Consider the following 16,840-nt stretch of genomic DNA (forward strand, 5'->3'; position numbering starts at 1 on the left):
AATGTTCATGATTAGAAGGGTTGTTGGGTAGTTTAATTTAATTCGATAGCTTTCAATCAAACATACAATATTTGATTGTTGGGTATGATACAGTGGTGCTGGTAGCGCTGTTTGTATGAAATTCAAACAGAAAGTTTTCTTAGAATGATTATTTGATTTTGAATTGAGATTAATAGTTGTTATGTTAATTGAAAAATTGATTAATAGTTGGTAAGGAAAAGCCAGTGATTTTTTTTTACAAATGGAAAAGCTAGTTCTTAAGGAGTTATTTTTTAAACTTGTTATGTGAAATGAATATTCACTTTGAATCATTAAATTTCAGAGATGAGGAAGTTTTTGGTAGATAGAACAAGGATTGAGAATGTAAATGTTGTGCAACCGGTAGCCGAAGTAGAAGAACCACCGCCTAATGTGGCCAATGAGTTTAATCCAAATGAGATTGTGCGTGATCCAGGTCTTAGGAAACAAATTTGGGAGTATGCTCCGGATATTCAAGACCAAGTGAGGAGGGCATATATATTGAAGGGTCCAACGCAACCAAATTTGGAAAGTTTTCCTCGTACTCAATTTGGGAGGGATGCAAGATCATTTTCTAGATCATGGTATAACAAGTATACATGGATTGAATATAGTGAGTCGAAGGATGCAGCTTATTGTTTTTATTGCTTTCTCTTTAAGCAACCCGGGAGGGCCGAACACTTTGGTTATGAAGTCTTCAACAAAGACGGAATTAAAGATTGGAAGCATGCATATAAAGGATTGAAAGAGCATGTTGGTGATCATAATAGTATGCACAACAAATGTATCAAGCACTATGATGATTATAAGAATCAAAGACAAAGTGTGACAAGTAAGATTGCTAGAGCAACTAGGGAATCAGAAGAGTTGTATAAGATCCGTTTGACTTGTTCTCTAGATTGTACTAGATATCTCGTATCACAAGGCATTTCTTTCCGTGGCCATGACGAAACCTCTAATTCTCTAAACAAGGGGAATTTTAGAGAGTTGGTAGATTGGGAAAAATCAAAGAATGAACAAGTGAGAGATGCTTTTGACCGTGGGGGAAAAAATTGCAAAATGACTTCCGGTGACATTCAAAAGGATCTTGCAATTTCTTGTGCACATGAAGTTATGAAGGTGATTACGGAAGAGCTTGGTGATAAACAATTCTCTATGCTTATTGATGAGTCACATGATATATCCGTCAAAGAGCAAATGGCAGTGATGTTGAGGTCAGTAGTTGTATTTTCCAATTTCTACATTGTTTGGTTTCATCTACACTTGTTTTTATTCTTTGAAAGCTAATGTTCTACACTTGTTTTTATTCTTTGAAAGCTACTGTTACACTTTTTAAATCCATATCTATATCCATCAAATATTTTCTAGGTTCTTGAACGACAAAGGGGAAGTTGTGGAACGATTTCTTGCAGTATATCATGTCAAAGATACTACTTCCGAGGCACTAAAGAATGCTCTTTATGATATTCTTGATCGTTACACGTTATCTATTTCAAGGATACGAGGGCAAGGATATGATGGGGCTTCAAATATGAGAGGTGAATTTAATGGTTTGCAAAGAAAGATCCTAGATGAAAACCCTTATGCTTTCTATGTCCATTGTTATGCTCACCGCTTGCAATTGGTGGTTGTGTTCGTTGCTAGTAGTTGCTCATCTATTAATGATTTCTTTGAGTACATCTCCTTGATTGTAACAACATGTAGTGCATCTTGCAAGAGAAGGGATGCTTTGACGGAGGCACAACACGAAGATATTTTGAGTAAACTATTGAGTGGTGAGATATCTACAGGAAGGGGTTTGAGCCAATCATCTAGTCTCGCTAGACCCGGGGATACTAGATAGGGTTCACATCATACTACCTTGCTTCGTTTGGATCAGATGTGGTCCTCCGTGTTAGTGGTGCTTAGTATGGTTGATAAAGAAGGACGTGGACCATCTCAAGCGGCGGGTTTGATAGAAAAAATGGAGAGCTTTAAATTTGTTTTCATTTTGAAGTTAATGTTAAAGTTGTTTGGTATCACAAACGAGCTTTCAAAAATCTTGCAAAGAAAAGATCTTAATATTGTGCTTGCCATGGATTTAATTAATATTGTCAAAGCTCGGTTGGCCACAATGAGAGATAATGCTTGGGATAATTTATTTTTGGATGTACAAGAATTTTGTGTTGTTAAAGGTATTCTGGTGCCAAATATGGATAATGAAATACCGGTTCGGGGTCGTTCAAGACTAGAAGGGAGGACTGTCACTAATCTTCACCATTTATTTATAGCCTTAAAATTAAATTCAATTTTACATACATAATGAAATAATAAGTTTACACTTGAATAGAAGGCAAGCGGGCAACAAGCTGCGCCGCTAGACCTTTTTGGATGGCAAAACCAATCCTCGTGAATACAACATGCATAGACCTAGGAGACATGACATTACTATGCATAACCTTTTGGACTCTATGTAGAAGGGTAACCGCCTCGGGTGCTAGGAAACCAAAAGTGTCAAAAGCAAATGGTATAAAAGCATGTTGATTATCAGAACACGCTTTCTCATGTTTGGCCACTTTGCTTGACGCAGCCTTTAGAGCTGCCTGTCCTACGGTAAAAGGTCCGACCCCCAGTCCCACAAGTGGTGAAACCCCAGTCAAGTCTACACAAGCATGTTTACCACCTACCCATCCATACACCATGACATCCGCAGGCCTGAGTGTTGATCTTCTATCTAGTGGGTCAGTCAGGAAGTTCACAGGCGCCTCCTTCTTCACTGATATCCCTGCCCGTCTGAATATATCAAAAAGTACATCCCTCACAAAGTCATGTCTGTACTTAAAACCGGGAAGCTCCTTACAATGAACGGCATGCTCCCCAAAAGTATCCAGACATGCCTTACGACAAACAGGACACACCTCATCAATAGGGAATAGTGGAATCATAAGACGATATCTAAGGATAGTACGATACTCCACTGGTGACATATGCTGACCTAACCCATCAATCGGGATAGCTAGAAGAAAATCTTGAGCATGTGCTGCTTGCAAACATCCAAAAATTGCCTTCTGTCTCGTGGTCATGTTAAACTTAACTTCCATATCTTGTACAATTTTACTAAAAAGAGCACTCGCCAAAACATGTTGTGCTTTAGGAGGGACGGTGTCTTTACTAGTAAAACTGCTAACATCGAAATCTGGAATCGCACCACGAAGACCATCCAAAGCCTTATCAAAATCCGAGTCCATGCCACACAAACCACTATCTCTCAAAATATGATCTTGTAGTACCCAAGATTGTGCCCTAGAAGCCACAAAAGCGTACGAAGAAGCCTCTGATGCTGAGTACAAACCCAACCCTCCAAACCTAATAGGTAAAGAAGCCAACCTCCATTGAAGGTCCCCGAAGAAAGGACCTCCACCAACCACAATGTTCTCAACCGCTTCACGCAACTCTTCACCATTACCGTGCTGAGATTTTTTATGTTGCTATTGACAAAATATGTGTGGAGATGGATCATCGCTTTAGTGAAGGAAGTAACATTGTCCTTGATTGCTTCTCATGTCTTGACCCCAAGAACTATTTCTCCAAGTTTGATGTTGATAAGCTTGCTCGTCTTGCTGATATTTATCATGCTGACTTTTCTGATGATGACCGTGGAACAATAAGGGAGCAACTTGACACTTATGTACTTCAAGTGAAAAGGCATGCTTCCTTTTCTTCTTGTGAAGATGTTCAAAGTTTGGCTATGAAGATGGTTCAAACTGAGAAACATTTGGTATTTCCATTGGTTTACAAACTCATTGAGTTGGCTTAGATATTGCCGGCGTCGACAGCATCCGTTGAAAGAGCTTTTTCAGCAATAAAGATTATCAAGACTAAATTGAGCAACAAGATCAAAAATGAGTGGTTAAATGACTTGATGATATGTTACACCGAGCGGGAGATATTCAAATCACTTGATGACATTGATATTATTCGAACATTCACCGCAAAGAAATCTCGGAAAGGCCATTTACCTCCTAATTTTATCTAGCTTGGCAGGTAATATTTCATCTCTCTTAATTCAAATTGTAATTTTGTTCAAAAAAAGATGAACCTCTCTTTTAAATTTTTTTGCATATATTTTCCGCCCAGGCTCTATGAAATTCCTGGCTCCGCCACTGGGTGTGGGTTCGGTTAAAGAGAAGAGGAAGGGAGGAATAGTTATTTCAAGTTGTAGTAAGATACTTGAGGTTACATGGAACCTAGTTCTTGAATTGCATGTTGATTTGGCAAGGTTTAGGGATGATTGATGAGAATGGAGGGAGGCCGTGAGAGAAGAAGAAAGAATGGAGGGGAAAATTCTGGATAGATCAGGAATGAAAAGAATGAGAGAAAAAGGAGAATTTAACTTTAAAAAAAATCTCAAGTCCCAAATGACCAAAATGCCCTTCAAGGGAAAAGACGTGATTGTCCTCCGTTAATTCGTAACATTTTAATTCCTCAAGTTCGTACGATTAATATGCAAGATATTTACCGAATATCTTCGATTTTCTCAATAAATAATTAACCCTTTAGAAATAATTCAGTTTTGACATGTCCAACTGATACGACAATTTATTTAAAATTCAGAGGAATATTACAGAGTTGACTCCAAAGGACCTAATGTCACGACCCAAAATTCAATATCGTGACCGGCGCACGAACTAGAGCATTCTAATCCGGCAAGCCTATTGACGACACTTGACAAACTATAATTTAAACAATTTTCAAATTCACTTTCACTTAAAATGATATCCACTGAATTTCGACAGAGTATCCTCTGTATTTTGAATACTTTCCAAGATATGAATCATGTCTATATACTTGTATTATCATCAGAATCTCAAAGTGACATAACTAGATGTTTGTGCAACTCAAAACAAAACATTTATAAACTACCAATAGATGCAGATACATCGACCATTCAATTCATACACACAGGAAATCTACCAAAAGTGTGACATTGATAGATCTTTAACCCTGCTAGAAGCTTTCTACGCAATTGACTTTGAATCTGTAAGAATATAAGAAAAAGGGGTAAGTCACAAGGACTTAGTGAGAGACAACAACCACCACCAACTAGAAGGGAAAAACACAAAGGCACGATTATTTACTTTTCTTAAATCAAATTTTTATCTACAAAGGAACCGTAAAAATAAATATATAATCAGAGCACAATCAAGTGTACCATGAAAATTTAGAATACCTTGTAAACTTATCAAACCAAATAAGACTATATCAAAATTCCATTTTGTAAAGTGGTGAAGCCAAATCAACATCTTTAAAGGAAATGTAGAAATTGGGTGTAAAGGAAAGGAATCAAAATAGTCAACTTCAAATAAAATATAAAATAATATTCAATTTAATATACCAAAATAATCAACTTTAAAGAATGCATAGAAATCCAACTTTAGTGAAAATAATCAAATGGGTGAATCGAGAACTAGCTCTATCTCGTTGATAGCTCTTTCCTACTAAGAGATACATTTCTCTTAGTGGTAGCTCGATCTAACGGATAGCTCTTTTCTCTCGACTAAAAACAAATGTTTTTAAAGTATAGTAAACTTAATTTAGTGAAAATAATCAAAATGGGTGAATCGAACACTAGCTCCATCTCGTTGATAGCTCTTTCCTACTAAGAGTGACATTTCTCATAGTGGTAGCTCCATCTAACGGATAGCTCTTTTCTCTCGACTCAAAACAAAGTATAAAACATTTTCAATTAGGGAGTTTACCTCTCATTGATAGCCCTCTCCTCCTAATGGCAGCCTTTCCATAGGGGCGGCTCCATCTAACGGAGTAACTCCACCTAATTTAAATCACATACTAGGTGCACCTAGGTCGTCGTCATTAAAACCATAATTCTCAAAACATCTCACAAACCATATTTTTCAACATATCGGATCAAAATATGTACCATCAAAACTCAATTGAAAATCTACCACTTGTAGTCATAAGTAAATCCAAATCAAATCCACGTTGAGTACATATTAATACCAAAATCTTCGAAAAAACACAATTCCAAAACCATGATTTAGAACATATCAAAACTAGCTTTTAGGAACATATCAAAACTAGTGCACAAAATATATGCAATCAGATCTCCATTTCAAATCCAAAACTTTGTAAATCACAAGTAGTGTCAAAGTGGGTATATATTAATATCGAAAATTCTCAAAACATATATCTCAAAATCGTATTTCTCCATATCTCAAAACTCATGTCATAGTATATGCAATCAAACCTCTATTTTCAAATCATTTGCTCAATAAGTCATAGATAAATCCAAATAGAGATCATAATAATATCGATGACTTTAAACATAAGTATCAATGAGAAGAAAAATGTTCAAAGGGTGTGTGTGTCCCTTCTTTGGAGCACTAACTCAAATCTCAAATTCTACCTAATAGCACTTGTGTGGTATGAGAAAGCTTTTATTTGGAATGAATAAATTCTTTCTCTGAAGAGAGTATGATTCATGCGTGTTAAATTTTAGTTTGTGAATTGAAATGAGAAGAGAAAGAAAAATGGAGGAAGGTTCTTGAAACAGAGAAGAAAGGGGAATTGAGAGTTGAGATAGGTGAGAAAAATAATTAAGCAAAGAGGGGTGGGGTTCGGTTGTTTAACTTACTAGTGTGCGACCCGTGCGCGGACGCACGGGTAAATTTATCTTAGGCATACGCCTGTAACTCAAAAACACAATAGTACCACAATGATTGACAACGCATGCACTGACAAATAACATTTTCACCATGATTTTTGGATAAGCCATAACCCAGCAAATTAACCATTTAGAAATGCAGGGTTGATATATTACCTTAACTTCAAAACAATTATCCGATAATTGGTACGTTGGTTAATATGTTTCTTTGAAAACTAATTGATAATCCATGGTTTGCGACTTTTAAAATCTTTGGAGAAATAACCATTGAAATTAATCTTTAAGACAAACAGAACTAAATAGTAGAGGTTCACCATAGTAAAATGTGGAGGTAAACACTTTCAAACCATAATACAACAAAAACAAAAGCGATCCCCCATGAGCAAAAATACCCAATAAAACTGAAACAAAATTTTATTACATCCTTACCAAACAAAACAAACATCTATTATCTATTAATCTATATAAGAAAACAAATGCCTATCAAAATTTCACAACTGTCCTTGCCACTAAATTTTTAACTGCACTGTATTTTCTCTTTATTGAAGGGTAAGATGGTAACAAATTTTGAAATGGGAGACTCCTGAGTTTTTTACCACAATGTGACTTTTCTACCCTTTTTCATTACACTGTTAATTCAATTTAATAAAGGGTACATATGTAACAAGTAAGAAAAATGCCATTAAAATTTGCAAGTACAGATAGAGAATAAGGACCAATTTGTCACATGACCACTTTAATTCAAAAAAATTGTCATCACTTTAATTCAAAAACAGATTCCTTTTTTCTCTCTCCCTTTCCAACCAAAACAAAGCTATCATCTATCCTCTTCTCTCTCCCTCCTGTGCGCTTCTTTCATCTCAAAAGTCAAAACCTCAACCAAAAATTTCTTTCATTTCTCCCATTACACTTCTGGTCTTCGATTTTACATTGAGATATGAAGAAAACGGGTTAGTATGTGTTTCAATGTGTTTTGATTTGTATGTATTTCAATTTTTTTATTTGTCTTTCGATTGTAATATGATTGATTTCTCATGCATAATCTGTTGTTTCTCAGTTTTGGAATGCAAAAGAAGGAGAAATCTCTTTGATTATCAGTAACCATCTATTCTTCAAGGTATGGAATTCCAAAGTTTTTAAATGTTTTTCATCAAACTGTATTAAATTTCGCATGCAAGGTGTTTGTTTTAATGTCTCGTGTTTGGTATTCTTTCACTTGAAGGTTCTCTTTTTATTAAGATCAAATACCAAAAACGTGTTTTTTTGTTCATTTTTAGATGTGATGTGTTTAAAATCATGAACAAGGATGTGGTTCTTTCACTTCAAAGGTTCTCTTTTTACTATAAGATATAGTTGATAGTAGATGAAATAAATGTGTTTGAACTCATCCTATGAACTCAACTGCCAGCAGGTTGTAAAAAGCATAACGAGCAATAAGAAACATATTAACCATTTCATGTGCACGTTGAACAAGGATGTGGTTCTTTCACTTAAAGGTTCTCTTTTTATTAAACAGATGTGGTTCTTTCAAACTTCACTTACTAAGAAGAAAATAAATACATAAGAAAGAAGTTTGTTTTTTTTTTTTTTTTTTGAGGGAGAAAGAAGTTTAGTTGTTATGTATATACAATTTTTTCTTAAGAAAGTGAAATGTATATAAGTGTAATTATCTACTATATTCTTATCTTTACTTTCTTCGTATCTTTACTATCTTCTTATCTTCAACTATATTTCTCTAACAATGATTTTGTTTTTTTATGCAGGAAAGTTGATTAGTAGCAAACAAGAATATATATGTAACAAATGATTAACCCTGAGTTTTTTTACCACACTCTCACCTTTTTACCCTTTTCATTACACTGTTACTTCAATTAAGTGAAGGATATATATGTAACAAGTACTTGATTTTTATTTTTTTGACAGAAACAAGTAGTTGATTATGAGCAAGGACGGTATTGAAACTTACAATTGCAGGAAACCTTATGTGTCTCCGTAGCAGAAATTAAAAAATTGAATGCTACCAGACACGGATGGTTGTATGATGGCTATAACGAATGCACCAAGAGTGTCAGGATGGATGGTGGCAAGTTAAAGTGTACGAGTGATCATGTCAATGAAAAGTCGTTGCCAAGGTATGAAGCTTTATATTTTGACTCAAATTGTACAAATGAGAATCCATTCCCAGAGATATTACATATCTTTCATCAAATTGTTTATAACATTTAGATACAAGGTTGAAGTTCATAACTCTGATAAATCAAGATTCCTGTTCTAGGATGCACAATGTGCTAAGATCTTGAAGATATATGCTGCTGATTTGAGGGCACATATGATTAAGGTTTGTGGTCCTTTGCGTTAATTTCCTACCACCCACTTTTGATTTCACTCATTTTTAAACTATATGTTTGAACTGTCATTGCTCCGATAATGTAGGCTGCTCATACCAATCCACGGAAATACCCGAAAGTACTTGATCAATTGTTGTGTGAAAATAAGGTTTTTCAAGTGAAAGCACATCCAGGAGGAAATCCATCCTTTGTAATCCAGATCAGTGATAGTGAGCTTCTTCTGAAGAATCTTGAAACACAGTTTAGTTTGTTAGAGGTATTGTATATGGGTCAACTCTACAATCACATTACTCTTTATCTATATAATTTCCTTTAATCTCATAAATTTAAAATACAGACATCTTCAAGTAAAGAACCTCTTGGACTTGAGATCATTTCAGAAAGCAAGGACACTTCAATGGATCCTGTTGTAAGTAACTTGATTATATTCAGATTTATAGTCTATATGTTGAATGTAACAGCTTGCAATATATGATGATAAATCATTGCTTATATCGTAGGAGTCGCTTTGTGGTGAATATGATCCCAATGTAACTTCTTCTACTCCAGCAGCCAAAAGACTTTCCTTAGATGACCTTGATGCTGAAATCATACCTTCAACTCCAATAGAAGTTTAGCCAACTCAACTGTCAACAACTAAACTGGTAAAGAATCCAAATAATGCAAAGACTCCAAAGCTAGAGCGCTAGATGTTTGTTTGTGCAATAGATGTCATATTTTGGTTCAACAAAAATCTATGTTTTTATTTACCTCTATTGCCTATTTTACCTTCTATCATTTCATTTGAATTTCAATTTTGTTTGGGGGAAGCCTATTTTTCAGTTTGAAAATTTGAAATTCAAACTTTTCTACTTTGACAATTTCAGGAAATAGCATAGCAGAATAGAAGTTAGTTCATAGTATATGGCAATTGTTTGTTTATATTATATTATATTATATTATATTATATTATATTATATTATTATATGTACTATTTTCATTTATGTGTTGCACTGTTTGTACTAAAACTGCCTACTGATTTATGGCAAGTTTGTATGATTAAGTTCTACTAATTCATTAAAATTTTATGTTATGTTAACACATTTCTACGTTTTACACTAGCTAATATATATTGTTCTTAATAGGTATAAATAGGATGGTGGAAATAATAGTAAACTATATTGTTTTTTATAACAATGACAAATAATATTACATTATTTGCACATATTAGTGTACTCAATTAACAAATTTTAATATGCTTATTATGCTTTAAATACTTTACATAAATATGCTTATTATGCTTTCATTACTACCGATCAATATATACATTATTATGCTTTAAATACTTTACATATTTTCACTATGGACAAACAAATACTGTGCCAAGCACAGCCGAGACAAGACACGCGGCGGAGCCGCGGCCATAAAGCGCGGCGAAGCCGCGCTACCCGTGCTCAGCACGGGTATCTCGACTAGTTCTAGTACTAAAACCCGTAACAAATAACTAATTTTCTTTAAAGACTTCTTCGTACACGAAATTGGCGATTGAGGTCTACAATTATCCATATTCAGCATATATTAAATTCCTTATACCTTTTTGGTACCTAAATCACTCTTCAATTACATAATAAAATCAAAAATTGTAAGGTTGATTAAGTAAATGATCCTTATAAAATAAAATCAAACATTTTAGTCCAAAATCAAATTGAAGTTCAAAATTATTAGCATCAATTGAAGTTCCCTTAAAAAACAAATTATAGTTTAACAATAACAATTAGCATCAACTGATAATATTGAAATTGTTAGATTGAGTGCCTTCATTTGGATTCGAACTCGGGACTTTACAGTGTGCGTGTGAGTTTTAGTAGTCTTTACCATTAAATATTTTTATTATTTTTGTATTTGAAAATATTTTGAATAAATATTTTGAGATATGTTTGAGAGTGTAAGTAATTTTAAAATTAAATTAAATAATATAAATTCCATGTTTGAAATTATTTTATTAAATTCAACATAAATACAATTTTGAACATATTGATATTCACACCACCGTTTTAGGCATACTCTCCCTCTCTACAATCCAGATTTGGGTCAAGCCCAATCTCCCAAATCAAATTGCAGCCTCTATCCACTCCTATTCTGAAATCCTAAGAGAGTTGCGCTTCGTCCCCACAGTCGATCTCGAACTGGTAAATAACTATTTTTTCTGTATCATTTCCTCAACCTTGTCTATCTCTCTATTCAAACAGAATCACAAAAAAGGTAGATTGAATAATGGGTCAGTTTCGCGACAGCATATTTCATCAATCAAACACCTTCAAACACTTCACTCACCACTCTCCCAAACAGAAAACACAGAATATTCACAAAAGATTAATTAGGGTTACGAATCGTGGTGATGGCACTATACGGCCAAGTTAAATCAGGGTTCTCTGCTTCTTTCTTCTCAAAGGTTTCTTTTCAATGCTCAACCCTTGCTCCTTCCATTTCTCAGGTCAATAACCCCTTCTCAATTTCAATCTCATATAAAAAATATCGCTTTTCCTTTATTTTCTTGTTTTTATTCATTAAAATCACTGTTAGATGAACTCATAGGCTGTTAAACTCCAAAATTTATAAATTTGTGACATATTGATAAATTGGGCCAGATTTTGAATTTATTTTTTCACAAAAAATTGATATTTTTATTTGATTTTCATTAGTGGTTGCTTGAGATGCATTAAATTTGTCCACAATTTTTATAATTATTCTTAAAGTTTTTTTTCTCTATTTATATATCTGTTTGTTTGAGAAATTACCATTTTTATGCATATAAGATATTACCATGGTTCTTCGTTTACGTTGGAACGAAATGTTTTCTCCCAATTTTTACTGATTCATTCACCTTTTTTATTGATTTTTTTTTATTCCTTATACTCAAATTCAGTTTTTGTTCCTTGACTTCTTTTCAAATGTCATTTTGTGACCGGAATTCTTTATACATTAATTAGTACATTGAATACAATCCAAAATAAATGACAGAATCTCAAATAATTACAGAAGCATATGAACAAAGGTAGTTAAATCTATACCTTAGAGCATGTTTATTGAACTACTTGTAAAATGTGTAGCAATATCTGAATTCTAAAGTGATAACCTCTAATACATTCCAAACATTCTCTAATAAATGTTAGTTGTCCTTATTTTCAGTACTTTATACACATTAATAAAGTATTAGTGTAGTGTTTTTTCAATCACTGAATTAATTAAGGTTTAAGAAAAGTATCTTCCTACACACACCCAATACTCAAATTTTGCTGATGGTTTCATGTTTGCAGCATCTGCTGGCAATGAACAGGATGTCCAAGAGAGAAGTAACACGGCTTTTTTTTCTCAAGAATTGCTAGAGTAATAGAATAGATGGGCATGCATTTGGGAGATCCTGAAGAAGAACTAACAGAGAACATATTGTACTTCATTTTTTGGAAGAAATTCAGAAAGATTAGGTTAGATTGCCTTATAGCAGCTGTGCAGGTACTTTTATTTGTATCTCAGATTTTATTTATTTTTATGACCAAATCAATATTTGATCTGATTTGAAAAATGTTTAGAAACAAAATGATTAGCAGCAGATTGCAATATATTTTTTATTATATAAAACAAAATATTTCATCAGAATGCAATATTTTTTTTCTTAATTCTAAATTAGAAGTATCGATTATTAGTACTTTCCTTGGAGCTTCAATTCTAAATTATAAATGTTTCTGAACTCGATGAAATCATGTTCCATATTAGTTAACATGTACTTATGTTTAACTTGAAATCTAGAATGGAGGAATGATATTTTTCATCATTTGTAAATGCTAGCTGTTGTCTTTTGGGATGTCTATATTTATGTATTGATAGAAAAGTTATAAATAAACCAATGGCTTTTATTCAAAAGCTTTTAGTTCAATGTCTTTTGTACTATTTTATTTATCAAATAAATAAGTCAACAATATTAAATTATTTAAAAATGGGACATACATATAAATAGCTCTTGAGATGGTATAAAGTGAGTCCTGGAATCCCATAACCCTCAATCGGGTCTTATTATGTGGTATTCATTTCTTTGAACGGATATGAATTTCCATACAACTCTCTACCTAGATTTGAAATGGGTTACTAACACTATTTCTGTTGCCATGTTGAACACTTAGATTAAATGAGAAAGAAGGGAAAAGGTTCTTCTTATTCTTCAAGGAGTAACTTTCAAGAGTATGTTGAAAGGTGTTAGAAGAAGCAATGGTTATGCAAGGAAGGTGATAAGTGTAGAAATGATGGGTAAAACAAATTATGTAAGTTTTCCTTTCCTATCTATTACATTTTTTTCTGTTGTAAAATAAGCATATAACTCCTAATAGTTGGTTTGAATATGTTTAAAGAATGCATAGTGGTTATACCATTTCCAATAATGATTCAAATGTAATAGGCATGAGAAACAGAATCTAAACTCTGCAACATTTTCCATGCCATGGTTTGTCACGTTTTTTTTTGTTTTCTTTTATTCCTCTGTCTGAATCTGGATAATATAGTAGTGTATGGTCCACATTTCAAACTCTGCTAATTTAAAAAAGATAAGAATTAACATGCATTATTATTTGAGGGAAATTTCTTTCATGCTTTGTGATGATCTTTAGTATGCACTCATTTCTTCTTTATTTCTTATCACAAAAAGTTCAACCTTAAACTACTTTTAGTTAATTGAAAAAAATCATTTGTTAAATAGAAATTCTAATTCAAACAGCCCTTATAGAGCAACAATGAAATTGAAAAGTATTTTGTAGGTTAGTAGGCTTTTTCACCTTTTTTGGCTTTATTTTGAACTCCACAATTTTAGGCTTTTACCATGTGTTGGAGCTGCATTTTTCAACCGACTGTACTTTTAAAATCCCCCCAAATTTGGATCTTGTCCAACCATTTTTTAACTTACCGTACTTGCATGAAATTTATGGAAGCCTCCTTAGTTGGCAAGGCATCCACGTGGACACCAAAATATGCATGAACATTGGGGTTTCAGAGGTTTCCCTTGTAAATGTTATGGATGTCATAATTTTTTTAGATAATTAATTTGGTTGCACTCTTTTCAACATAATTCTTGAAATTTTAGCAGAACCCAAATGAAATTTGTGAATCTGAAATGCTTTTACTGCATGATTGATGTTGAAGAATATGAGTATGAATCAGTGAATGAAATAGAATGTGGAAATTTTGACCGCATAATGCTTTGACTACATGATGTCATAATGAATCACTGAATATTATAATCAATGTTGATTTAATATTTTTTTCTCAACTCTTGACCAAACCCTGTAAAGTAACCTCTCTACTTTTAAAATAAATAAAATGATTCTAAGGTAATAGACATGGGAAAACAAATTCTAAACTTTACAACTTTTTTTCCTCTGTAATTGATGTATTCTATTGGTATTTGTTTATTGTTGTTGTGTGCCTGATCCCCATTGACCAAATTTTATGTTGGGTTTTCCTGTCTTGGAAGCTCCATTTACCTTGAACTTCATTGCACTGCACAACACATCATCATAAAATTTATTCAATAACATGATAAGAAGAAAAAAGAGATAAAGTAACGATGTATTATCACGGAAGTACGTATTATTACGTAAGTATGTATTGTACAACACATCATAAATTTTATTCAAGAACATGCTAAAAGGAAAAAAGAGATAAAGAAAGAGATGTATTATTGAGTATAAACTGTTTTCAGTTATGCACAAGATTGGAACTTTAGAAACAAACTAAAGCAACTATTTACACACAAGAAAATAAGAAATAATTTAGGAGCATCATTGCAAGTGATTTAACAATAAAATGCTGCATTTCACTACTATTTTTTATTTTCATTATTTTGCTAAATTTCTGTCTGGATTCATTGTAGGCTGAGATTCTGAAGCATTTTGTTGAACCCAACACTATTCTTTATGAAAACTCCCATTACCTCAGCAGCAAAAGAGAAGGATCTGGTATCAATTTTTTGGAGCTAGAAAAAGCAAAAGTTCTGCAAAGAGTTAAGAGTAGAATTAATGAAACAAAAACATGTAAGTTTTCCTTTTCTATCTAATAATAATAGTGCAGTTAGAAGCATTATACCTGTGCAGTGAGAGGTTAAATGAAATTGCTCTTCACCTGAACGTATTATACCTGTGCAGTGATAAGTCAAATGTAAGAAGAACATTAAAATTGACTGCTAGTTAAACACATTTAATATAAACTGAAAATAACTTGTCTATCTTGCTTCTTTCATAAGAAGGGGAAATGCAGAGTAAAAAAGAAGGGGAAAACAGAAAAATGAACTTAAACTCCTCCATGTCACTAAATTTATCTGTTTATGTTGTCGAAATTGCCATTACCTCCTCATGAAGATCCCTTCTAGGCATTTTCATAACAATCTTATAAGGGTAACATCTGAACGGATTATACCTGTGTAGTGAGAATAAATTGTAAAAAGAACATTAGACATCATTGCTAGTTGGACACATTTAAAAGAAACTGAAATATAAAGAGAAATCATATACTGCATGTCACTATTTTTTATCTTCATTCCTTTGCTAAATTTTAGCATGGATTAATTGTAGGTTGAAAATCAGAAGCTTGGTGAAGAAGATGGTGGGGATTGAGAAGGAAGTGAAGAAAGAAAGAAAGGGAAATTTTTTTTTCTACTCTTAAAAAAAACGAAAATTATTTTTGTACCCTACTTTTAAAAAAAATTTCAAAAATGCCCTACTTTTTCATATTCTCTAACATCCCACAACCCCCCCCCCCCCCCCCCCCCCGTGGGATACCTTTTTTTTTTTTGACTCATTATATCCCACAACCCCCCTTTGTGGAATATATATTTTTTTTTTGGACTTATTATATCCCACAACCCCTCTTTGTGGGATACTTTTTATTTTATTTTTAAATTTTTTTTAAATGTCCCACAATCCCCACTTGTGGGTTTTTTTTTTTCTTTCTGTTTTCTTTAAATTAATTCAAGAAATTAATTATTTCTAAAAAGATTATTTTATTAATAATAATTACATAATCATTTTTTGGATGTTGGATGGCCTTCAAGGGAACACGATGTCTTACTGACGCTTGGTCAAAGTAGTCAGATACAAGCTACTACAAATAACAATGACGAAGACCAAACGGAACCTGAAGTAGTTCATCGTGAACGATCTCGCCGGCAAATAATTCACGAACCACGCAGAAATCCGGATAGAAATGCCCCTAGACCTTGGTGTGGGACATATCATCAATTATAACAATTGTAGTTTTTTTAATCTATTAACTGTGCATCTTGGGTTTTGAATTCTGCAAACCAATATTCCGAATTGACTCAACATGGTTGTATGGTAAGTACATAGGAACATTGTTGTTAGCTGTTGCGCAAGATGGGAACAACAAAATATTTCCCATTGCTTTCGCGATCGTTGAAGGTGAGACCAAGGAATCATGGAGTTTCTTTCTGAAAAATTTAAGGCAGCATGTCATCCCACAAGCGAACATATGTCTCATTTCAGATAGACATGTGTCGATAAAGAGCGTGTACGATAATCCACAAAATGGATGGCACAATATATTGGAGAAAGAGACTGAAGAAATGCAAGATACAAGCTTATAACAAAAGCATGCAGACATTACTTAGCGCGCAAGTTTCCTTTGGCTTTGTAATTTCATTTCACATTTAGCTTGCATTTACATTTCATGTAGTTAGTTAGAAGTAATAGTGATGATGTGTCACTCTATGCTTCTATATAAACTATGATTGTAACTGTTTTCATCATCATGAAATAATAGAATCATTTTA

The 16,840-nt window shown here is 33.3% G+C and overlaps 2 protein-coding genes, 1 long non-coding RNA gene and 1 pseudogene across 8 annotated transcripts; all 4 read left to right on the forward strand.

The window, feature by feature from the left end:
- Positions 1-324: 324 nt before the first annotated feature.
- On the forward strand, positions 325-1,305 carry LOC146939355 (uncharacterized). Its single transcript, XM_085749768.1, has one exon. It carries the CDS (start codon positions 325-327, stop codon positions 1,303-1,305), a length of 981 nt encoding a protein of 326 aa, XP_085605894.1.
- Positions 1,306-1,358: 53 nt separating this feature from the next.
- LOC146939356 (uncharacterized) lies at positions 1,359-4,119 on the forward strand (annotated as a pseudogene).
- A 3,340-nt stretch (positions 4,120-7,459) lies between these two features.
- On the forward strand, positions 7,460-10,078 carry LOC146939357 (uncharacterized). Of its 5 annotated transcripts, none has more exons than XM_085753058.1 (7): positions 7,478-7,632; positions 7,740-7,799; positions 8,606-8,814; positions 8,909-9,020; positions 9,116-9,286; positions 9,368-9,439; positions 9,531-10,078. In XM_085753058.1, exons 4-7 carry the CDS (start codon positions 9,012-9,014, stop codon positions 9,645-9,647), a joined length of 369 nt encoding a protein of 122 aa, XP_085609184.1. In that variant the 5' UTR covers positions 7,478-7,632; positions 7,740-7,799; positions 8,606-8,814; positions 8,909-9,011; the 3' UTR covers positions 9,648-10,078. The 5 variants fall into 5 exon arrangements, 3 of the variants coding, with proteins under 3 accessions (XP_085609184.1, XP_085609183.1, XP_085609182.1); XM_085753056.1 differs by having other exon boundaries at positions 7,479-7,632; positions 8,958-9,020; XR_015031625.1 differs by having other exon boundaries at positions 7,469-7,632; positions 8,958-9,020; positions 9,116-9,439.
- A 1,102-nt stretch (positions 10,079-11,180) lies between these two features.
- LOC146939358 (uncharacterized) lies at positions 11,181-15,689 on the forward strand. 2 transcript variants are annotated; one of them, XR_015031626.1, is made up of 4 exons: positions 11,181-11,503; positions 12,327-12,522; positions 14,927-15,086; positions 15,624-15,689. It is a non-coding gene; the product is annotated as an uncharacterized LOC146939358 (long non-coding RNA). The 2 variants fall into 2 exon arrangements; XR_015031627.1 differs by lacking the exon at positions 15,624-15,689 and adding an exon at positions 13,188-13,325 and having other exon boundaries at positions 14,927-15,304.
- Positions 15,690-16,840: the final 1,151 nt, after the last annotated feature.

This window comes from Medicago sativa, chromosome 3 (assembly GCF_051527215.1).
Source record: "Medicago sativa cultivar Bolivia chromosome 3, Bolivia_mono, whole genome shotgun sequence".
Classification (NCBI taxonomy): domain Eukaryota; kingdom Viridiplantae; phylum Streptophyta; class Magnoliopsida; order Fabales; family Fabaceae; genus Medicago; species Medicago sativa.

Coding starts and splice junctions, on each gene's coding strand:
- LOC146939355 (XM_085749768.1), top strand. CDS start 325: ATGAGGAAGTTTTTGGTAGATAGAACAAGGATTGAGAATGTAAATGTT.
- LOC146939357 (XM_085753057.1), top strand. Junction 9,287..9,367: donor CACAGTTTAGTTTGTTAGAG/GTATTGTATATG, acceptor TTTAAAATACAG/ACATCTTCAAGTAAAGAACC. Junction 9,440..9,530: donor ACACTTCAATGGATCCTGTT/GTAAGTAACTTG, acceptor CTTATATCGTAG/GAGTCGCTTTGTGGTGAATA.